The sequence below is a fragment of the Alternaria arbusti genome (assembly GCF_024043155.1).
Source record: "Alternaria arbusti strain BMP 1465 chromosome Unknown scaffold_4, whole genome shotgun sequence".
Taxonomy (NCBI): Eukaryota; Fungi; Ascomycota; class Dothideomycetes; order Pleosporales; family Pleosporaceae; genus Alternaria; species Alternaria arbusti.
The window spans coordinates 1,081,679-1,105,343 of record NW_026249944.1 but is presented as its reverse complement, the minus strand read 5'-3'; the positions used below and the strand labels follow the sequence as shown (position 1 = coordinate 1,105,343).

At 52.2% G+C, this 23,665-nt stretch overlaps 7 protein-coding genes across 7 annotated transcripts; 5 read left to right on the top strand and 2 right to left on the bottom strand.

The window, feature by feature from the left end:
• Positions 1-184: 184 nt before the first annotated feature.
• On the top strand, positions 185-3,513 carry J4E86_004015 (uncharacterized protein; the record flags this gene model as incomplete). The annotated part of the gene is made up of 5 exons (XM_051444563.1): positions 185-339; positions 679-1,615; positions 1,820-2,545; positions 2,593-3,008; positions 3,060-3,513. The coding sequence occupies 5 exons, from the start codon at positions 185-187 to the stop codon at positions 3,511-3,513; spliced, it is 2,688 nt and encodes an 895-aa protein (XP_051304188.1).
• Positions 3,514-3,866: 353 nt separating this feature from the next.
• J4E86_004014 (uncharacterized protein) lies at positions 3,867-5,903 on the bottom strand (the record flags this gene model as incomplete). The annotated part of the gene is made up of 3 exons (XM_051444562.1): positions 3,867-4,924; positions 4,974-5,835; positions 5,883-5,903. 3 exons carry the CDS (start codon positions 5,901-5,903, stop codon positions 3,867-3,869), a joined length of 1,941 nt encoding a protein of 646 aa, XP_051304187.1.
• A 1,706-nt stretch (positions 5,904-7,609) lies between these two features.
• On the top strand, positions 7,610-8,961 carry J4E86_004013 (uncharacterized protein; the record flags this gene model as incomplete). The annotated part of the gene is made up of 2 exons (XM_051444561.1): positions 7,610-7,786; positions 7,900-8,961. The coding sequence occupies 2 exons, from the start codon at positions 7,610-7,612 to the stop codon at positions 8,959-8,961; spliced, it is 1,239 nt and encodes a 412-aa protein (XP_051304186.1).
• A 1,118-nt stretch (positions 8,962-10,079) lies between these two features.
• Positions 10,080-11,212, bottom strand: J4E86_004012 (uncharacterized protein; the record flags this gene model as incomplete). The annotated part of the gene is made up of 2 exons (XM_051444560.1): positions 10,080-10,119; positions 10,239-11,212. The coding sequence occupies 2 exons, from the start codon at positions 11,210-11,212 to the stop codon at positions 10,080-10,082; spliced, it is 1,014 nt and encodes a 337-aa protein (XP_051304185.1).
• Positions 11,213-11,923: 711 nt separating this feature from the next.
• On the top strand, positions 11,924-13,010 carry J4E86_004011 (uncharacterized protein; the record flags this gene model as incomplete). The annotated part of the gene is made up of 2 exons (XM_051444559.1): positions 11,924-12,115; positions 12,171-13,010. 2 exons carry the CDS (start codon positions 11,924-11,926, stop codon positions 13,008-13,010), a joined length of 1,032 nt encoding a protein of 343 aa, XP_051304184.1.
• Positions 13,011-13,511: 501 nt separating this feature from the next.
• On the top strand, positions 13,512-14,948 carry J4E86_004010 (uncharacterized protein; the record flags this gene model as incomplete). The annotated part of the gene is made up of 2 exons (XM_051444558.1): positions 13,512-14,463; positions 14,524-14,948. The coding sequence occupies 2 exons, from the start codon at positions 13,512-13,514 to the stop codon at positions 14,946-14,948; spliced, it is 1,377 nt and encodes a 458-aa protein (XP_051304183.1).
• Positions 14,949-17,341: 2,393 nt separating this feature from the next.
• Positions 17,342-19,961, top strand: J4E86_004009 (uncharacterized protein; the record flags this gene model as incomplete). Its single annotated transcript, XM_051444557.1, has 3 exons — positions 17,342-19,098; positions 19,497-19,756; positions 19,804-19,961. The coding sequence occupies 3 exons, from the start codon at positions 17,342-17,344 to the stop codon at positions 19,959-19,961; spliced, it is 2,175 nt and encodes a 724-aa protein (XP_051304182.1).
• Between the last annotated feature and the right edge of the window lie 3,704 nt (positions 19,962-23,665).

The following is a 23,665-nucleotide window of genomic DNA, read 5'->3' as shown; positions in this document are numbered from 1 at the left end:
CGCAAACAAGTCGCCTTTCGCCAAATAGCGGCAATCACTCAGTCTCTTCTTATCGCGTGTTGAGCGAGCACAGCCATCGGGCGCGCATCGGAAAATTCGACTTGCGCGTTGTATCAGCATTATCCCGCTGCTCTCAACCAATCAGGACCTTGCATCCTCATTCATCTCTACGGCTTTCGCCAGAATGTCATCACGCCCTGTCGAAGATAATGAGGAAGTGGCGGGTACTTTTGACGTGGAATGTATCATAGCAGAAAAGTGGCAAAATGAATGGGACGTCGCGCCCTTCGGGAAGGGCATAAAGTACTTGACCAAGTGGGAGAGCTATCCACTTTCCGAGTAAGTCTATGCTGAATGATCGTTGAGCCAAGCTAACCCGCTATGAAGCAGTAAGCACTTAATCTTGTCTTTAGCAGTTCTTTGGTATTGCCTGAGACACTACCCCGACCTATACTCTCCAAGCGTTCCACAAGGTTGAACATTCATCGCATCTTCCTAACGTTGTGTAGGTACTTGGGAACCAGCATCAAATTTTGAAAATATTGTTGATGATGTTCCAACGGACCCTGAACTTGCCCCAGGACCCCCAGCTCCCACCGCTCTGGAACTATGGAACCTGAAGAAATCGAAAATGAGTGGGATTGACTTCCGGAAGCTATGCGACCAAAACATAAGCAGATTCGAGGCAGCAGTTCGAGCAGCGGCAGATGAAGGTGTGCCGCCCCTCGAAGTCACACTGGCAGAAAGAGAAGCTGTAGACTCCAGTCAACTCAACAACTTGTTCATCGAAAGTCCCAGAAGACAACCTCCAAGAGCGCGCAAGCCTCCTGTAGTGCAGTCAGACTCATCTTTGTCTTCTTCTGAGGAAGCAGAGTTGACGGATGACTCATTATTCGATGAGATCACGATGACCTCAAAGAAGACAAAGCACAAGTCAACTAGTGCAGATGGCGCTGGTACTGAGCGCCGGCTACGTCGAAAGTCAGCTCAGTCAGCCAGTACAGCACTGAAACGTGCTACAACCACTCCAAAGCGGAAGTCAGCTACTAAGCCGAGCCCAGCTAAGCCTTCGCCATCGGAATCAAGTCCACATTCTCGAACCGGACATGTCGACCCGGTCCCCACGCAACGGAGGGCGAGTACCACCAGTGAGCTTGCAAGCGCCGCTACAGGTTCTGCCAATATAACCCCGGCCCGCGCAAATCCCGGTACTGCGAAGAGATCAGTCTCATTCACTACGCATGTCAGTCCTAGTAATGTCACATCCGATACAGGAAAGAATGGCGCCATCAAGTTCACGAACCAACCGAAACCTCCGCCTCGTCAGATCTCTGAATTGAACAAGACCCATTTCCGCAACCTTAAAGGACGAGGGGCGGCGAATAAGAAGTCTGCCAGGGAGGGTACACCTGATCCTTCGGCTCTACAGATTGTTAACGCCCCACCCGGTACCGCTATCTCGCTCCCGCGCGCACCACGCGATGATCTATACGGTCGTCGTGAGCCGAGCCATAGGCGACCCACAGAAGACTCCAACAGCGACGTTCTTCCAAGACGACAATCTACTGACGTTAACCTACCGTTGGAAGACTGGGAATCCCACAAAGTCCCATTAGTATGCTATTCTTGGAGGCTTAGCAACGATTGCCCGAGAGGTCCGAAAGAATGTCGCTTCATGCATAGAAATAAGGATGAAAATGGCCGTGACTATCCCTTGGGGGATATGCAAGGGTTCATACCTGGTAAATATCGCAGGCCACCACTCACCTGTCCCTATTGGCTGAACCATGAACGGGGCTGCAAGAAGTCTGCCGAACAGTGTAATTACGCTCACTACAACACTGGGTGGATGAAGCACACTGATCCTAAAGTTCCCGATGTGCGAATTGATCCTGAGAAGCGGCCGGAGTTCAATGGTGGAGAAAGTCAGTCTGGAGACAAGTTCACCAAGAAAGCGTTGGCACCGAACCAACTTACGTGCTGGTACTGGAAAAACACTCAATGTCGTAAGTCCGACCAGGATTGTGCCTTCCAACATTATGATACTGGTATCGTCGCGGATGGGCCACATGATTCTCGTCAGAAGCCTGTTCGACCGGCGGATGGGTCTGATGAATCTGATGCGTCTGTCCATATGGACATCGATGATGTTGCTCAGCCGGACGTTGCCGATGAAGTAACACGCTCCCCTTCTCCCATGCCACTCGAACAACCGCAACAACCGTTCCAGCCGCCACCTCCTCCACCTCCACCCATGGAATTCTCTCCTGTCGATATCAGATGCACAGAGCTGCAAGAGAGAATAAGCGCAGTCAGTAAGCTCGACTTCGAAGACATGTTTGCGACCAACGATGGTGAAACAACCCTCGATCCGGTAGAAAGGAGGGCTTTCTTGTTCTTTCACCCTGAAGATCATTTTGTGGAGTTTGAAATCATCACTCGATTGCTCTTGATGCATCATGTCCAAGTCAGCAGTGCGAGCTATGCAGGCGGATGGGCAGATTTTCAGCAACAAATCCTGAAAGGAGGCACGGGTATCATCATCGTACGTATCACACACTCCGTGGAACAAACGAATACTAAGCAGACTAGGCACATCCCGACTTTGAATACTTCACAAGTATTCCCGGATTCGGCCAAGTCCTCCGTAGAGGAGTGCGTCTCTGGTCGGTCGGGCTTCAACCAGGTATCGAATACGACTATGCTTCAGATGAGACACCTGTGCTCCGGAATGATCGCATTGAGATATTTCCTGTTGGTGGATTCATCTACATCACGGACGAAGTCTTCGAAGCGATGCCAAAATATGCGCTGTGTATCATCAAGCTCTTCTTGGCGAAAATCAAGAAGCTCAAGGAACTCGCAGGTCCATCAGCTCATTGGCCGGAGATCGTCGAGAACAGCCTGCTCTGGCGTCTGTGTGTCCGTCCGGAACTGATGGAGCATCTGTTTGCCTACTGTGAAGATCAAGCAACAGAGCTCCAAGCTGGGGATCCTGATGTACAGAGGTTTGTCTACTATACTTGGAGCAAGTGGATCTATCGCTAACCTTAACACAGTGCCGCAAAACTCTACTCTCTCCTCACAAACCCCAACTACATCGAGCAAGACAGTCCCGACGCCCCCTTCAGCCTAAAAGCCGACAAACACCCCATCCTCTCCGAGCGCCGTGCGATCGCAGAATGCGAACCTGTCGACTACTTCAACACGCTCAAACGTAGCCAGCAAGCCGCGAATCTGAACATGATACGCTACTACGCTGGACTGCAGGTCGATATGCGCCGCGACTACCGCCACTTTTACGTCGTGCACACCGAGCCGACGGCGTCGTATGTGAAGGAGTGGAAGCAGGAGATCCAGACCATCGCTGAGGTCATCACACCTGAGCAGTGTGTCAAGGAGTTCAAGAAGAGTGGGCAGGATAGCATGTTTAATTTCTTTGAGGACGTAATGGCAGGGGATGTTGGCGAGAAGGGAGCGGACAAGGACGGTGACGCGACGCGCACGGGCTAGGAACCTACGCGCGATGCTAAACATGTTCCGGTAACGATTGAAGAGTGGTGGAAGAGGGCTCAACATATTCTTTCACGGAAGTCGTGTTGGGCTGTATGAAGTCTGGCGTGTCTTAAAGGACAAGGTCAAGTCACCTTCTCATGTCAGGCACGATCTCACTATAGCACTTCCGCTCTTTTTCCCGGTAATCTGATACCCTCTGACAGTAATAAACCATCTAACATGTTTAATAAAAGGGATCCATCACCTCAAAGACATGTTCCAGTCACTACTAAGCTATCAAAAGACACGATCCATGGAGAAAACAAGCTGGGTATCATTCAACTGCTTGCAAACCTATCGTATATATACATCTACTTCTTCTTCCCCTTCGTCTTATCCACAACATCCACCCAATTCCTCTGCACCCCCCTCTTCTCCAACGCCTTCATAATAGCATCCTTCTGTGGCCCCTGCACCATGACCTCCATAACCGGTGCTTTGGGACTAGACCCCTGCAGTTTATCCACACTCGTACTACCGGCGCAAGTCTTCCTCAGTTCATCCGCAAGCGGCTGTGGCGAGATGTAATACGGCTCCAGTCCATGTACTTTCGTCACAGTCTTATTGCCGCTGCGCGTCTCGAGCGTGATTTGTATTTTGGGTGGCGCACCGGCTTTAGGCTTCGCATCAGAGATGTCAGCGTCGTTGCGGATGATGGCGTGGAAGGGGGAGGAGGCGGCGACCATGCGCTCAGCTAAAGCGTCACGCGGCATGGCTCCAGATGACAAAGCCGCGTTGTCGGCGGCCGAGGAGCCTAGTAGCGCGTCTGCGAGCTGCGGGTTTATGCGGATGAGGCGCTTGTTCTTGGGGTCGATTAGGTTCTCGGCTTCTATGTAGGCGATGAGGAGTTGCTTTAGCTCGGCTGGGGTGTAGAGACCGCGGGGGTCGGCTTTCGAGGCGCTGAGGATGGGTGCGAGTTTCTCTTTGGGCCGGAGTACGGAGACGAGCTTCAGCTTTTGGCCTACGGAGGACTCGGCGGAGAGAGGCGCGGCTGGCTTCCCGTTGACGCTCGCAGCGGTTGGCGCATCTTTCTTCGGTAGCCTGTAGGGGACGAAGGATTCGATTTGGCGGTCCTTGAAGTCGATGTCAAGGACTACGACCTCGTTGCCGTCGCGGTCTTTGCACTTGAGAATCTGTTGCTTGTCGAGATACCGGACGAACTTTCTCAGGTTCTTCCAACTTGTCTTCTTGATTTGTAGTGAGGCTGTTCGCGCAGGGGTATAGGTAGGGAGGAAGGGTAGGACGAGCGTGGACATGACGTTTGTCTGCGAGATCGGGAAGTCGAGGCCGTAGGAGGGATGGCCCTTGTTGTGATCCATGTGGTATCGGACACCGTACAAGAATGCGTTCTTGAAGGCTTCATCGATTTCTAAGGACTATTAGCTGCTGGTTGGTGTGATTGAATGTAGGATGCATACCCTTGGTTGTAAGCTCTTTATCTTCAAGGACATCGATGAAGTCGTTGTTGGATGGCGCATCTTCGCCTTGTACGCCCTGTGCTTTCTCCGCCTCTGACCGTTCGGTCGGGGTGGCATCGAGAGTGATACCGCCTTCGTCATCGTCTAGATCAACGGCTGCCGTGCGTTCAGCGAGACTCGCCTCCTCACCATTGTCGTCATCCCAGCCCTGGAGGATATCAGGAGGCTCGGTGCCCGCCTTGCCTGTCGAGCTCCAAGACCATAGTTCATCGCCTGCCCAGTGGAACGTTGATACAGCCATACCCTTTGTACCCTGGACTTTGCCCAACGCGCTCACATCGATGACGCACTCGCCAACCGCCATGGGTACTGTCGGTGCCTCGAGGCTTGCAATGGCAACGATTGCGCCTTTGGTCGCTTTCTTGGGGAAAGGCGGGCCTCGTTGTAGGCCAGGCGTCATCAGGTCGGCGCCACCCTGCATCTTCTCGACCACGACGAGTGGCGTATAGAGCAATGGGACTATCCGTGGGTTGTGCCAGAGAGTATAGACGGTGGGGTACATTTTGTCACCAACCTTTGCCCACAACACTCTCTGCTCCCCGCTGGTGCCCTCATGGCTGCCTACGTATATCGTCCCCGACACCTGCTTGAGGTCTGGCCCCGCGGTTGTGGTGAAGCGCGCGGACAGGGCATTCTCGGGGAGCAGCGACTTGCGCAGTGCTGTGAGGCCGGCGGTTGACGAAGCTGCCTTATCGTCCGGGTTCGCGTCGGCATCTACGGGAATGTCTATGCCAAAGTCGGCGATGATCTGGTCGGCAGTCCTGCGGCGGTCGCTCGACTTGAGGGGGGAGAGGGGCTTGATCTAAGGGGCGTTAGTCAGTGCAGCGTATGTGCGAGATTGCAACCTACAGTGGGTTTCTTTTTGAACATGTTGGACGCGTATGCTTCTGCGGTAGTTGTTGGATGTCGTGGGCGAGTCTGAAGCTCTGCGCGCTGGCCGCAAACAATGTTTGACGCGGCGACTCTCTATGACTTCAGCGGGGCAGCTAGCGCGTTTCCCCAGCCTTGCCATGCCCTTGCCATGCGCCTCGAACGGCAGCATCACTATGAGTCGAACATCCTCATGCTGACTACGCAGTACTACCTTTGCAACAGACTTCGCCATATGTGCCGCTTTGTTTCTTCATGTCCTCGCCCTGGTCCATGAAATGAAAGTCTGTGTTGATGATGCAGCCTATGTCCACGGATGGCCCACAGACCCGGTCGTCACTTTAAACTTCTGTCTCCAGCTAGGCAGTTGTTGTAGCCGCCAACATAGCATTTGGGACCCGAAGCTACTTTTTCCATGGTTGGGCTTCTGATGACACCTGCGAAATTAACCACATCGCCTGGCGCGTGCTGGCCTCACCTGTCGATCCTGAAATCTAGAGGCTGTCTAGCCGGCAGTCGACCTTCTGCTGTACTTGGTAAGCCGGAAGGCGTCAGTGACGATAGCATGCAATGCCTCATTGTTTATAGACCATTGTCCCCTTTACGCCTGGTACTGCGTCAGCTGCATCGTCGGGACGCGTCCTCGCACCATAACAAGCTGTCCACAGCCTCCGGATAATCTCAGCTCACGTCGAGGACTCCATAGCCTTCTATCGCAAGCTGAAGCGCAATGTTTTCCCTCTTGCGGTGGGTACTGTTACGTTACAGAGCCGTCCTTTGCCTCATCTGAAACATTGTCCCATCTGAAACACACTCTCTGAGATACTGCCACACCGTCATCTACCATCTAGTCGCGCTGCTACCAAAGGTAGACAGCCTCGCACACGAAACACACACCAAAACCGCAAGGAGATGAACACCGTAGATAGACTTCGATCCCAGATTCCAGGACGCTGGCCCAGCCTGTTGGGTCCCATGTCGCTCACCCGCCGCAGCATCCATGCAGCTGGCAGCCATCGACATCGACGGTAGCCGCTTCCGGTCAAGGCGTGCTGAACTTCAAATTTTAGCCGTCCAGGCACCAGAACGCATGCGGCCGTTGCACGGTACACAGTTCCGTGCTGACATTGACCGCATCGGCAACAGCTGGTTCTCGCGCAAAAAGTGCGCATCCAATCCATGCCTCAGCATTCCATTGCGGCAGTCATGGTGCAAACACTGCAGACGTTCGTGGCGGCGGCGCGTCAGCGAAAGACATGCCGGCCCGGCCAATGGCTCTAGGCCTCGGTGCAAAGTCGACAACGGCTGGCTTATTCACAGCTTCACCAAACACCTCTTGGCCCGCGTGGTCCCAATTGCCGACTGGGCGCCACCGCCATGATTCAATCACACTATGCCTCCCTGAGGCAAAGCACCATTACGCATGGACTCGGCCCCCGGAGCCTCCAGGATGACCATCGTCCGTAAATGTCATGGCGAGATGCGGAGAACTGACGCGCCACGAGAAACGCCCAGCTGCGCCCGTTCGTTCTTGTACTCATTCCCCGTCTTTCCTCATAAACCCATCGTTGTCGCTCCCACTCACGCCTGCCATGGTAAAAGTGTTGAGATCGAATTTGAAGCTTTTCGCGTTGTGACATCACAGCACGCTTCCTCGGCATCTGCCCCGGCTTTCGGAACCGACCTTCGAAAATTCTGCCAACACCATGAGTCCCATACCCGACATCGAGCGCAAATGGAATGAGGGTGAGGTCGTACCCAAGCCCAGCAACCCGGAGGAACTCATTCTGGAAGCATGGGCGCAAGGTTATCTCGTGGGTTCGCTCATCATTATGGCGTTCATCACGTTGGCAAACATGAGGCGCGGCGTCCTGTTGCACAAGGTTAGTAAGAACCCTCTTTAAGCAGTGACCACCGCTGACAACCATCTAGTTAATTCTCCTTGAAGTGAGTCCACATTTACATATCTGCTTACATCCATACTAATCAAGTCCAGCTCATCCTTGGTATCTGGCAAGGATTCTGGTTATTTTTTCCCAGCCCAGTCCACGCCTGGTGGCTCTCCGTCGCCGCCATCTTCCTGAACGCCTCCTGGTCTCTGCACAATGTCATTGCATGGATGAAGATCAAGCCGTTCCTCTCAAAACCTGTCAGCTATATCTTCATCGGCACCGTAGTGCTTGTTCAACCGTACTGGGTCGTGGAGATATACGCCAACTTCGCCTACTTTCATGGCGTCAACAAGTTATTCCTGCACACACGACCGTATGAGGCGTTATGCCGCGATCCCTGGTGGATCCTCACCACCATCTACCTTTTCTGGGTCATCAAGACGCAATACGAACTGAGCCTCAAGGAGATCGTACGCATTTCGCCGCGTTTTGGTATCATGTTGTTGTCCATGTTACTCAGCATAATCTTCATCGTCCTGGACATTTCTACAGTCACCGAGGCTATCAAACTCCCAGGAGCCACGGGCATCAACCCCTTCTGGAAGTTCGCATTCGTATTCAAGTGCCTGACGGATTCCGTCGTTCTCGACGATTTCAAGGTGGCACTCGACCGCCTACGAGCTTTCCGGATCAGTCGACTAGGCAGCTTCTCGGGCGACCCGAGCGACAGCCGGAGTCGTAACGACAACAACCTCGTCGCCACCTGGGAAGAGATGGAAAGGGAAGCAAACGCGCTCCAGAACGTGCGCAGCCCAGACGGCGACTACATACATCCCAGCAACTTCCCACTGAAGCCAAAACGTGCGCGAAGGCCTCAGAAAGACTCCGTCATGTTCCCCAACCAGCCGGATTACCGAGACTCAAACGCTGGGCTGGATCCAGAAGATATCGTGCCCAGCATGTTGGGCGATGGCCCTACAGGAGCAGATGCACAACCCGTGCGAAAGAAACAACATCAGTTTATCGACGACATGGTCAACAGTAACAGCAGAGACATGGCGGCGGAGAAGGACTATGCCGAGGCGATGAGAGACATGCAGCGAGATAGTGTCTCAACACCCCGACGAACGAGCGAGTCTCCCCGTCGACCAACGCCGCCAGGCTGAGTGCACAATCGATTTTCGAACACTCAACACGATTCACAACGAACGATACATCAGTAATCACGAACAGGCAGGCGTTACTACGGTCGGCACATCTACGGACACATATACCCCTACCCATGCGATGCACGAGCACGCCTCATGCCCCATGCACGATCTATCCTTGCACACCTCAGGGTGGTTGTGCGCAGCGGACAGGCATGGCCCCACGAGAGGCCCCACGGGCTTGGGGTCTGGGGTAGTGATAGAAAGAAGCCTGGGGCTCGCTATTGCGGATTGAGTTAATGACGAGCGGCATACTGGAACAAAAGGCGTTTTTGTACATGCTGACAGGCATCGGGCCGAGTCGGCCCTCATTTATATACCCATTTGCGATTTTTACTTTGTTATGGTTGTGCTCTTGGATATGCAGGATGAATATACACATACATAAATCTACATGAGTGTTTACTACCTAGTGTCGAGCCATTATTTCCGTCTTACATAGTGTCGTCCTTCGCTGTTCTATGCTTCCTTAGGTGTAATCCACGTAAAACACTGTCGCTGATTCTTCTTCCAAATATGGACCGTGCTTCCACATGAGATCGCAACCATAGCTCTCCCCAGTCTTATGCACCTTGTACTTTGCGTACACGTGACCAATTTCGTTCGTAGTCACGTTCTTCGCGGTGAAGTAGGGTCTCCAGTCCATGTCTTTGGCAAATTGAGGCACTTTTGAACCGATCCTCTTTCCACAGCAATGTTCCAGAGCTGTGTGGATATGCTGGTCGGGAAGTAAACAAAACGACGTTTTCACGATTTTTGCCCCGTGTTTGCCCCATTTAATCTCAATCCTTACTGCGAACCCTTCCTGCTTTTCGTTGGAGAATATAAGGTAGAACATGTTGTTGTGTGGCACAAGTTCGACGAACCTGGAACTTAGCCCCCCGGAAAGGTAGTATTCCAATGCTGGTGGCCATAAGCTCGAGAACGAGTGCCCAGTCTCGGGAATGAACAAAATCGCCACTTTGTACTCAGGACCTTCGTAAACAGAAATTTGCGACCTGAATCGAACACGAGATAGGAGCCTTCCGAAGGTGGTGCTAGTGGTAATACTCTGAGTATCCTCGTGATAGCTAGAATTATGCGCGATGTATATCTGCTTGCTCTTGATGGCCTGATCTGTGCGTCGGGAAAGGTTTTTTGTTTGAATGGAAACGGGTGGGCATCTGCTGACTCTTATGAACAGGTTTCCACGCGAGATTTGCTGTAGAATAATGGCAATTCCTGCACGATCATACTTCACTTCTTCTTCTATGATGCCTAACCAGGTCTTGCTTCGTGCATCGACGAGGAACATGCGAAGCTCGATGTGCAAGCCACGTCCAGTGACAGTGGTATGTGTCCTTAGTATTCGCTGGTCGGGGAATTTGGACTCCTTTGGATAACCAAGGAACTGTACTGGTGATCTTGCAAGACATGACTGTTCATGCGTAAGAAGACAATTATATCCCCAAGTAAGAAGACTTATGTCATCGGAGCTGCTCAAAATAGCCTGTTGCAGCCGGATGAAAGCTTTTTTACCCTCGCCGTATAGCAGCGGCATGTTGATGTTCAGCAGACCGAGCAGGCAATATGCCTCGTCCTCAACACGAGTGGTGCTTCGCCTCGCCATCCATGAGAATACACACGCTGCCGATACGGGATTTTCGGTATGGACTAAGGGATGGAAGATATCTTTGTCGATGAAGGTAATATCGCTGAGTAGTTTGGCATAGTTTACCTTGATCATGTAGTCAGAGGTATCCTTCATGGAAAAAGAGATGGGCGTCCAATCAGTGTCGTAGAACTCGATTCGTCGGGGAGCAAGTAGTTCCTGTAGTGTCCAGCCTCTAGTAAACCATCGACTCTTTCGGAAGGCGGAACCCTGCGCGTAAACATCTGCTCCAGACGGCACGTCTCGCAGATACGCATAGCACACCTCAGAGTTCTCATACCAGCGATACATGGAGTTGATAGCCTCGGAAAGTTCTGCGCTGCTTGTCTTATCGATGCAGCATGTGTCGACCCATACCCATGAATGCTTATCCTTGTTCGCCTGCTGACAGCACCCTTCTATCTTGGCGTAGCCTTGCTTCTGCTGGTGCCCTTCTCTTGACAAATCTTCTAGTGAGACCTCATCTTTTCCCCAAGTATGCGAGAGGATGGCGTATGGAGGAATAGCGTCTCCAAAGAATTCCCACAGCTGCCGTGTGTTGACGTTGAGCAGTCGCATGGTTTGAATGTCGCCTGTACCGACAAGCCTGAGATCAGCTTTGACGTAACGTGTCTGTTTCGTGATCCAAATGGATCGTTGAACAGACGGAGGGAAGCCGCCGTATGACAGCTGGCTTATCGGAATGAATCGGTGTTTGAAGCAGAGATACGGTCATGAAGAGAATTGAGAAGTGAAGGCCAGGAAACTCTAGGGCTGAATTGTCAGCCTGGAGGAAAGCGTGCTTACTCCTTGCTGCATCGAGGCTGAGCCGCAGCCACATACGTCGCGCATCTTCAAGGCCCGCGACCGAAATGCAAGACTCAGGCTGATGGCTATCGGCGAAATGGAACTAGTATTCTGGGGATATCTCTAGGCGTGCGTCTATGAAATTCGTGGTCGTAAAGCGTCGTAGCGGTCCCGGCTCGGTGATATGCGCTGTACATGCTAAACACCTGTTGCCAAAAAGGCAGAGTTTAACTCGCTGAATTATACCGGCGATGTGGTGAGTATCCTCAAGTAGGTCAAAGTTGCGAATTGAGGATGCGGATCTGCGCAGCTATCCACATGTTCCTAAGTGCGGAACATTCCGAGCCTCGGCTCGCGATTAGGAAGGGCACCTGAACCCTCGCGAAGGGGCAGGGCGGCGTATGCTGACGCCGATTGTATAATAACGTGTCCCTTCCTTGCTGTCGCTCATTAGATCGATAGCCATCTTCTGGTATGGTCACAATGGCGCAGACGGCTAGCATCGTCGTTGCGGGCGCGTCAATGGCAGCACTCGTGTCGCAACCTACCATGAGAGGCAACCTGATGGCCACGCTGGCCAAATGGACAGGCTACAACGCGCCTGGTGGTCTATGGAGGATAGCTGCGATTCTTCTCGCATTTGCAAACCTCAAGAATCTGCCGTTTGTCTGGCATGTACGTATTTGGCGGAGCGGCAGGACACGCGACTTAGAGCTGACGATATTCATAGCTACGCTTCGTCCGCGCCTTGTTCTATCAACTGTACTTCCAACCGACCCCGATCCCTCCGCATGCGCTCTTCCAACCGATCATTACCTCGACGCGTACCACGTTCCTCGAGACAGATTACAATATGCACAAGTCCAACAGCACATACTTCAGTGACATGGACATATCCCGCACACATCTCTTCACCGCGCTCATTCGCAACGGTATAAGAAAGAATAGTCGTCTAGGAGGTGCCAAGAAGAGCGCTGTAGCAGGAGCAGTAGGTGCGACCGAAGGCACACGGGGCAAGCATTACATTGCGCTAGGAGGCATAAGCTGTCTGTTCAAGAAGGAGATTCTCCCATACAAGAAGTACGAGATGTGGACAAGACTTCTGTGCTGGGACAAGAAGTGGTTCTATCTCGTCACACACATGGTCAAGCCTGGCGTGGCACAACCAGAGAGCTGGACACTGCAGCCTTGGAAGAAGTCTAAACCAGCCAAGGACGTTGATCAAGAGAAGCTCAAGGGCGCGATATATGCTACTGCGATTGCAAAGTATGTCGTCAAGCGAGGCAGAATTACGGTGCCACCGGAGCATGTGCTGGTCGATGCCGATATGGTACCTGCAAAGCCAGAAGGCTGGGTCTACCAAGAGGCTACAACCGAAGAACAAGGGCCGAATGACGATGCCCTGCCCAAGGCTGTGGAGGCGAAGGACTGGAACTGGGACGTTATCGAGGCAGAGCGCTTAAGGGGCCTGAAGGTAGCCGAGCACTTTGCGGCTATGGATGGCATGCATGACTTCTTCGATGGTGGTAAGGAGGGAGTTTTGGGAGAGTTCGCGGATTTGCTGTACTGATTTGGGTTCGATGTGACTGGGCCTAGGAGAGCTTGATACCCTAGATTTGGATCTTAGAACCGCGAGGCTACTGCATCGCTGATCTTGTCTTGAATACAAACATTTAAAAATATCCTCTTGTGGGGTAATTATCTCACCCGCATTCACGAGGCACCTGGGCAGTGTCGCGGATAGCGGGCGCTAGCGGCGCGCTAAGCCACCGGTGTTCCTGCAGTGCCAGCCAACCTCGAGCCCTGCCTTTGACAATCACCGGTCACCACATGCGGTGGGGGCCGTATTTCACTCTGGTTCAGCCTTGTGGCTTCCAGCTTTCGATCTCTCCATGCGACTAACTATGTCCACTGACCAGCAGGGCACAGCTGCATTTTACACAATCCAAAGTTGCTTCGACTTGTTACAAGCAGTCCCGACCGGGCTCAGCCTAGCACCTACAACACTCACATCCAGCCCGCCGTTGACGTCCGGACTCGGTTTCCTCATCCAACCGGTGCTTCAGCAGTCATGGCCGCGACATCGGGCGTTGCCGCATATGGAGGAGGCCCTGATATGATCTATATCGGAGAGCTTTACGAAAGCATATCGCGTAGTCCCCCAGGCATAGAAGCCAGGAAGCTGCTTATCGAACATTACATCGCAGTCGGTAATGAATGGCTGGAAGGTGCATTAGATGAGGCCAAGAAGCTCCAGGCTTTAGTTCCCACAGACCTAGACGTTGTTAGGTTCTTAAAGATTCTCGAAAAAGTACCAGAGCCTCCAGCGCCCGAGAAGAAGGCAGTCAAGCGAATACAGGCATCTTCTGCCCAGACCGGAGGCGAACCCTTGAATAACTATCCATTCACGACGAAACCAATATCGAAACGTGGATCCAAGCGGTCGGAATTCTTCTTAGGCGATTCAGTAGATGACCTAAACGACGAACAGCGAAACCTGGTTACTGGGTATCGTGACATACGTGCCAAGGCAACACATGTGTTTGCGAATCTGCTGCGTTTACAGACCCTCCAGAAGAAGGCCGGTTTGCCTCAGTCGAAGAACCTCGCCAAAGTTCATCTCATGGCGGATGGAAGTAACGGGGCCGTCTACAGTGGAATGCGCCCACCAGCAAGTGCTCGTTCTGTGGCGCGAAACATCCGAGACAAACCAAAAGAGGCTACGAACCTGGCCATCGCAGATCTGGAAGCCATGATCGAATGGGTGCGCGCACCATATGGCACACCCTCAGGCGCAAGTATCGACGAAATTCGTGATACTCTGGTCAAACGCCGAAGAGCCATCGATTCGACGCTCCCTGATGCGCTCAAAGTTCATTGCGAGCTTGGCTTCATGCACGTCGAACATGAACATCTCGAAAGGAACTACATCAATGACGAGACCATGCTTGGAGATGAAGTCAAGGACATCGCCAGAGAGGACTTCTATGTGACCGAGGACAACTATGCGTGGTCGATGGATGGTATGTGACTTCCATGTACGGACTACGATGAGACCCATACTAACTTTGTGCCAACCTTAGAACTTGTTCAGGCTATCCAGGCAAATGGTGGTGTACTCCGCAATCCTCTTAGCAGAGAAATGTTTACTCCGAAAGATGTCAAGGGGATTCTCCTCCATCCAACAGGCAAGTCTCTCGCAGCTCTACGAGTTGAGCAGCACGAGATGTCCAAGGGCGTGCGGACGGAAACAATCATACAAATGGAGAAGCTCTCAGCGATCTTGCTAGCAGATCAAAGCAGCGATACGCTCCCCAGTCGCAAGGCAGTAGACGAGTTCCTCCTATACATTGCAACACGTAAGTCTTCCTTCGGCACAATTATGACCAACAGACTAATATATGAGCAGTACCAGATCTTGAGCAAAAAGCGATCGAAGGTCTCAAGTGTCCTGCCACAGACTCTCACACTGGACAGTCTTATGACTGGTCTATCGGTGAAGCAGTGAAGGATGGGAAAGGGAACCTTGTGTGTTTTCACAAGACAGGCGACTTCATTCGGCAAGCCGCTGCGCATCTACGGAAGAACCGTGGTGTCGCTCCTGACACCGACGAAGGTAATTGTTCGATCATGTGATATCTTGTAGCAGCTTCATGATCTCACATCGGGACTGTCCGTGCGTTTCGCATTAGCAGTCCATTGCGTTCTGGAGGTAACAATATGCATAAAGGTCGTCAGTGTTTGAAACAATGTCTGCCACCCTCAGGCACATTTGCGGCTGAATCAGGCTGGTTCCGGGCGCCGTAGTCACAAATCCTTAGATCACACAATCCTACAAGGCTTTTTCATACGCCGATTGCTCGATCAACTTTGCCAGATAGCTTTCGTTGACCATTCCTTACATTAGATTGCCATTTTCGTCGCTTCGCTTACCGCTGTCTCGTACCATGGTTAGCCTACACAGTCGCAATCGCACTAGCCGTTTCGGGGGCCGGTGAATGTGCTTTCCGTATAAGCCACCCTGTTCAGCCTTGTGCGCAGCCCCAAAGTCTCAGTCTCGTAAAAGGCCACCCATCACATGTGAGCTATACCAGACTAGCTATGTATCTTTGCCGTAACATCCATTATGGACCTCCAAGATTTGATGTTCCTCCTCCCTCATCAGGCGACGGTCTATTGGCCGCACCTCTTTCAACACTACCAACCCTATGCTACCCTGGGTCCCACTATCCTCGTGCGCTTCCAAGGAAAGCGCGATCCTGGTACAAATCCCCATTGTACCAAATTCAACCCCTGCAATTTGCTCGAAAGTTCTCGTGCTTTGTTGCCGGTAACCGATACCCACGATTCTCTTAATACCGACCGTTCGTAACGCGACTCGAACTAGCCGTTCCATCTGTATCCATTTCATCCTCTCACCCTTAGCGCAGGGTCATTCCTCATAAACGTATGACAAGCATGGCCACCGCCGTCATGCCTCCTACTGCAGTCGAACAGGATACCACCAAACGCTCTCATATGTCATGGGCCAAAAGAGCCATACCGTTGAAGAGCACGACGATCTTCAAGAAGACCGATCACAGTCAAGAATGGCATGCGGAGGTGGAGGCCACTGCTGGGGTACTACACCCCTCACACCGTCGATTCCCATGGGGCTTCATTCGCAATCACACCGATACCTATCTCAAGAAGAAAGGCAAGATCAGCCAAGAAGAGGCGGATAGGAGGCTTTCGATGTTGGTTCAGACACACCCGGCAAGAGATGTCACTATAGCTTCCGTAGCGCATGCTATGTCCGTGGAGAGCCTGAGCCAATTACTACGAGCTGAAACGAACGTTATGTGTGGAAGCTATTGGGGCCTCGATACTTGGCTACAGAGCGTGATAGCTGCGCATGAAGGGAACCCTGCCTTAGTTACACGTCTGCAAGCAGAATGGGCACGCACACTCTTACCCTATGCGACCACCGGCGCCAGTGCAGCCGGCTGCTATCTGAAAGGCGTAAAGCGAGCCTTGAAGAATCACAAAACCCACAATACGGACGCCGACCTTCATAACTTCGCGGTGCTCTTACGACGAGCTATAAAAGATTATGCGGAGCAGCTGAATGGCTTCCGGTTGACATGTAGTTGGGTAGCAGCTAAGAAAGCAGTAGACTGGATGACGGAACTGGACGTGTCGTCGTCTTCGGATTCACCTTGTGTCAATATAGAAACTGTCTTCGATCGCCACCACTTCCCAGCCTGGAGAATGTGGGCCTCTTGGAGACCGGATGTTGATCGTATCACACGTTTCTCTAGGATAGACACCATCCATATGTCGACTATCCTCGACGTCGTGGCTCTGGAAGGACCTGATATGATCACGGGTACTAGGCCAACTTTACGTCAGGGTTTGATAGCGAGCTATAGCGAACAAAGGAACTGGATACACTACCGCGGCCTGATCATCGAGGTCCCTGAGCACACAAAAGCATGTTTATCGACCAGCCTAGAAAGACTCGTGGTAAGGTTGGACGCTGTCTCCACTTCGCTGCCCCAGGGCGAAAGCCTCTTCAATCTGTTTCGAGCATTGACCATCGGCGGAACAATTACGAAGAGCAGCTTGGATCTTTTCGACGCTTCGTTAGAGATTGCATGTACACCGGAGAAAGATAATCATGCCTTCATTCGCAAACTATGGTCCGAGAAGGAGCAAATCGGCGGACTCCATGTCCACGCTCTTCAACAACTCCTCCATCTCCTCGACGCACCAAAAGCGACGATTTTTCGCGAGCTTTTCCTCCAAGATTGGCTATTCGAGGGGATTGGAGGGTGCTTTCGCGAGTGCCAATCTGTCGTAAAGAATCAGATAAAGACTTCGGCTTGGTTACGCCTTCTACTAGAGCTACACACATTTTGCATGGCCGTAAAAGCATCTGAACATATATTCCCGCTACTGAAGCCTGCTGTCCGAGCGAATGTCGGCGCGTGGCCGAGCGCTAAACGAATGACATCGATCAAGGAGATATACGTCGCCGCCCAAAATCTACATCAAAACGAATTGCAGACGAGGCACACATTCGTCTGGTTCAATCCTGATACCTCGACCGAGTCCCTCTTATTCGCATCCGATGCGAAAGATCAGAAATCACGGCACGCACTTGAAGAAATCATCGAGAAACACTGTGTCGACCACCTGCTTACTGCCGAAGTATCTTGCGACAATACCGAGCAAATATTGCGCGATATCCTTGAAGTCTGGGAGAATACTGGAGAAGGTGTGGATGGTGTCGACCGGCGCATGCTAGCTATACTGGTTTCAAGAGATATCGACAATCCTTCTGGACACAAGTGCGAATGTATCTATGAGCTCGCAGTAGATCTTAGCTTGGGACGATCTTCTTCTTTTGTCCGAGACATAGTGCGTATCGTTCGTGTGCAGGAGACGGACTCACGGCAAGCCATCATTGCTTTGACGAACACCCTGGCAGCACGGGAAGGTTGCAAAGCATGTTGGAGAGGGGTCTTACTAAGATGGCTGAACCAAAGTGAGAAGCAAGAAGCGCGATGGGGCACTGCCATCATCGACCACTTGATCCAAAGCATGGATCCTGCGACATGGCTCTCCTTCATGCAATCACTGGAGAAGATCTTTGCCGACATCATTACCGATAACACCAACAAACACGAGTTACCGTCTCTACTTCAGCCCCAGATTTTGACTTGGGTATCGCAAGTATCAAAGTTCGGGCCCACCTTAACGAAGCTCGAAGAATTATCCGACAGTCCATACGCAGTACGTCAAATGTTATCCTATGGTACCGAACCACGAAGGAAAGAGAATCTCGCCATTCTTTCACATCTCCAAAAAGCGGAAGGGAATTCAGCCGAGAGGGTTATGCAAAACATTGTCATATGGACATCCGGTCGAAGATCAGATATGCGCGAGGTCATTGAGTATTTATCTAAACTACTGGACGCGCCATATGAGGCTATAGAAGCTTGCAACGAGATTTGGGACGCGAAATGTGGTTTTCTGGACATACCTGGTCTACCTACTCACGAGCAAGCTGGTCTTTCTCGGATCGTCTCGAGAGATATCGTCTACTGCGACGGCGCGTCCAAACAGTACAAGATCATGACGCAACCAGACTCATTGACGCCAAAGAAGAAGAAACCCCTCCAAACAATTTCCAAGCGAAGATACGACATCCCATTAGCTATCGCTGAGGTCATGGTTGCTGGTTGGATCCAAAACGACGACGTAGCACCAGAGACGAAAACGATCATCGAACGCCTCGCTCAGCTACTCAACTTGAAAGTATACAAGCAGAATATCCCCAAAACTGCGCTCTCCAAAGCAACAGAATTCTGGGATGGCATCGAAGCAGAGATCATGCAAGAAGCCGAACGCCTCGAAGGGCTAAAGCGAACACTGAAAGCGAAAGACCCCTTGCAGACAGCCTTGCTGATTGAGGAGTACAATATACCCGATAGCAATCTGCTGGAAGATGAAATACAAGAACTGCCTCCCGGCATCATCGATCTAGTTGAACTGATCGATGATGACGAGATTGAGATGAGCTTCACACTTGCTTCCTACACTGAACTACAACGAAGCGCAATGGGCGTACCGAGCACAGCGAACAACCTTCTCTTACGGCTAATCATCGATCGGTATGGGAGCAAGCCACCCGCGTTCTGTGTGCACTACGACAGTGACAAGGGTATAGAGACTGATCAACATTTCCCGTGGATCTGTGTTGCAACTTCCAATGCACCACACGGTAATGTGTGTTTCTCGAAGCAAACTGTCTTTGTGTGGCAGATGAACAGGCATATCCATCGGTACCTTCGCGCGGGGAACGTATCGTTAAGGGGGCTGTACGGCCTTGTCCAGACTATGATTGGAGAAATGGGGCAAAGATGCATCTCCTGCGGCTGCCGCCACAAAGGGAGGAGCACGCAACTGCGGAGATCTACACCATGTTGGACTGTCGCATGTCAACTGCTATGGTAAGTCATCACCAAACAGAAAGCGTCAATAGTACAATCACTAACCACCGCCAACACAGGTACGCCCTTCCCCTCGACGTCCGCATCCCCGAAATCCGCACCGACATCTTCGCCGTCGACATGCTCCTCAGCTCCGTCTACAGCGCCGCTATGGCCAACAAAGCCGAGCTCCTCCCCAACTGTCCCATCCACCCCATCAGCACCGTCAAAACCATCCTTGATAGTCTGCCTAAACTGTCCGTCATCCGCGACGCAGTCCAAATCTCCACCGTCCTATCCAGATACCACTCCGACGCTGAGAAGCTCATCTCATGGGCATGTACGCACTATAGAGGCTACATAGCTACAGCGAGCGGGCTGTGTAAGATCAAGAATCTGCCTACGGGGACGCATCAATTTGTCCTGGCGAATGCGAGTCCGGCGCTGGAAACGGCATATATGGCAAAATTTCCGAGGCCTTCTACGCAGACTACAGTACTATTTCACGGTACATCACTAGACCGCCTCCCAGCGATTCTCGCTAAAGGTCTTATTGTCTGCTCGGGTACGACTCTCCAACGCACGGGCGCGGTGTATGGGAGAGGTATTTATATGGCGGAAGACCCTGCGACGTCGTTTAGTTATGCGCCTGTCTACTCGACGTGGAAGAACAGTGCGCTGGCTAACATGCGTGTTATACTTGGGTGCGAGGTCGTTGGGCAGGGTAACAGCGTTACTACTGGGGTTCATGTTATTACCGATGAGGCGAGTGTGATGGTGAGGTATATCTTTCTCTTCCGGCAGAACGCTCACGCGCCTGTTGCGAATCATGTTGTTACGGCTATGAAGAGTGCGATGGCGGCGATGAGGACGGGTGTTGTTTAGTAGAGGTGGCGTTGCGGTAAATTGGTGTAAGGTATATTTTGCTTGGAGTGACAGCATGTCATTGAACCGTATTGATAAAGTTTTTCTTTCGGGTGAACTTTGTTTTGACGTTGTGGTATTGCCACGCCGTTGTGAACCTTTTCTGTGTCGAATAAGGATGCACCCGGTAGCTGCTGACATCAACGTGAAATTCAGCCCTGTCTATTTTAACCCCGTTCAGCGACATCGGCTTTTTCGGACAAGTCGGCACCCCAATTTTCACAGCTTATTCAATCGTTTCCGAGCGTTTGACTGCGTGTTGGACAAATTTGGTGGTGTGGTGAATTAATGTTCTGTTTGCTGATGCAACGTAAATTGTGGTTCTAGCGAGGCGACGAACAGCACCACCTTCACCAACAGCATGCCCCCCACGACGCGGATGACACGGCATATTCACATTTGAAAACTCGGATTCACGCTCTATCTGGTGCCATTTGCGGGATATCAGAGAAAATGCGAACTATGTTGTGCGATGGGTCATGTAAGGGTTGGCATAGCATAGCACAACACAATACAGCGTATTTGGATATCACCGATAACTCCAAGAGACACGTTGAATCATTACATTGTAATATGAAGATTTCTGTCATTCAGCATCCCATCTGTAAGAGGTGAATTAGGTGCAGCAGGTATGCTTGGCAGCCATAGCGGATAAGACGGCACAATGCTTGTGATTGACACATGGTCTTGTCCCAGAAGCCACATTCATGGCAGAGCCAAGTCGAAACCCCCATATTTCCATGCAATCCTTTACTGAAGTCAGCAAGTACTCAATAGTCTGATGTTAAGCCAAGTTCGTCAGTGACAACACAGCATCCTACAGTGAAGGATTATAGACTTGGCGCGAATGAAATCTAACGCACGCAAGATTATAAAGGGATATGAAGTAGAGTAGCGCAAAGTAACACATGATGTAGTCCAATTAAGAAAAGTAACAAGACAAAGTGGCCAAGAGATTGCACAGACAGGAGATGTATGCTGTGTGGTACACGGTCTCCGCCGAGGCTGGTGTGTCCGCACAGAGCTACTTGGCAGCGGAGGACAAAGACATGTAATCTGCTGACACACTGTTGGGAGAGGAGAAGGAACACATGTACTACTGAACGCTTGGCTTTCCCACGGAGGTGGACTGTGTATACTCTGGGGTAACTGCACTACTAGTCACAGAGTTCTGCTGGTGATGGCTCGCGCTGACACCAAGACGACGTCGAGGTGGCCACTATAATGAATTGTAAAGGATGGTAGCCGGAATGAACGGTTGCGTGTGTTCATCAAGAACGATATTGAGGTTGAGCTGCATCATATCGTGGAAGACCAATTTGGACGTCCGCGGCTCGGATAGTCCCGCGAGGGAAGCCAAGGCAATGTCAGAAATGCCGCACCCAAGTGCAACACTTGGAGAAGCTGGGCATACTTTGTCTAAAGTAAGGTGCGGATGGTGAACGATAATGACCCGGGCATGAAGGCATGAAGGAATATGCCCAGGCGGAGAAGGAGGAGAGGCGCACGGCGGACACATTGGATCGTCGGGGGGTGTGTGTTCCCAGTGCCAAGGGCGATCTACACAGATCCGTTGCTGACGCAAAATTGATCTGCTACTTGGCGGGCCATCAAATCCATCTGGGGGTGCAACGAGCATAGATTACTTGTGCGCTTGCCCAGACGGGAGAACATGTTATGGCCTCGTGACGATGGTGAAGTAGGCTCTTGGTATGTGATACAGGACCGGTCACGGAAACTCTCTCCACCAGGGGACCGACGCACCGGAGCCAAAGCGACACTTGAACTGGTCGCGCATCAAGGTCTCGCAGAGCTGGCGCCAGTCAAGCGATAGTTCCTGGGCGGTAACATCGATGGCTGGTGAAGGCAGGCGGACGCTCTTTAATTGGTCATCAAAAAGCACAAAGTGGGCTTGCTTGAGCAAACGGTTGCGTTCGGCGTCTGCGACAGCGCCGGGATGGAAGAAAACCTGAGTGAGGCGGCTCGTCAGGTCTACCGTCCCTGCATATGGCCGGCGCAAGGATGGCGTGTCGTTCACAGTTGCCGGTGAAGATAGTTTCAGAACAAGTCTGGCCTTGGAGCTAGCGGGGACAAAAGACGAGGGCTGGAAGCGAAACGACGGCAACTGCACGCGGAAGGTGTGATATGGGGATTGTGTATCACAGCGAAGATCAGGAGGACTGGCATGGTGAGTGAAAGTTTCCCGAGCAGCGCAGGGTGAAACGCGGCTTACAGCAAGTTCCATAGCGTCTGTCCAGCGAAGCGAAGACTGCAGGTACGCGAGACGATGCGCGCGAAGACGTCTTGCGCGACATGAGCCAGAAAGGGAGATATCTGGCGCAGCACGAACCATGCGAAACAGTGATCGTCTATATACATGATGATAATGTGCCATATCTCGACCGGTAAGTCTTCAGGCGACATGACACGCACATGGCGTTGCAATGCGCGTGACGGTCGCGGACCGACAGCGGTATTGGCGGTGGGGGTTGGCGATTCAGGGCTCGGGGCAGACATGGAGAGGTTGGTGTCGGCAGCGGCGACGGAGGGTGATATTTGTGGGTGCGATGATTATTCCCGCACTCGTTCTGGAGGCTGAGGCAATGCGGTGAGGCTCACTGGTGTACCGGCGAAGCATCGGCAGTCGCGCAGCCAAGGGAGGCGAGAGCGAGCCACAGGCAGGACGTCACGTGGCGCGCCGACGCGGCTTCCTCGTTGGGAAGGCCTTCCTCGGTCTGGAAAGAACTGGGGCGCGTTGGCGCATCCATGCCTGCAGCCTCACAACAGCCAAGTCATCTCGGTCGCGATCCAAATTCAACAGACAGGACCCTGCGCAACGTCGTGTGTGCGTAGCATCGCAACGGCGCCATGGGACGTGTGGAGTCGCAGATAGCATGTATTGTATGACCATAACATGGGGTGTAATTGGGAGCCGTTGGCCAGGCGACGCTGGGCGGCTGGGGGCCTCTGATTCGGCCGATATGGTCGGGTGGCAGACAGCTAAGGCTGATTCGAGGCAGGCCCCGAGACGCCCCTTAGCCGCTTGGCACGTGCTTAATCATGGAGTGCGGTCCTTTGTGCAGAAGCGGCGGCGGTCGATTACGCGGGGGGCAGAAAACAATTGCTTCATCTGGGCATGCTGGTCGCGCGCGCTGCATGGGGGGAGTCGGATATTATGGCGCGGCGGCTGCAGTTGAGGGAGTTGGGATAAGTGGCATATCTTGGTTCGTGGGTCTGGAAGGCCGCTAGAAGAAAATTGTGCAAATGCGAAAGTCGGAAAGTCGCGCAGGCAGCGTGGGGAGCAGTCTGGATACGCGGCTCTCGT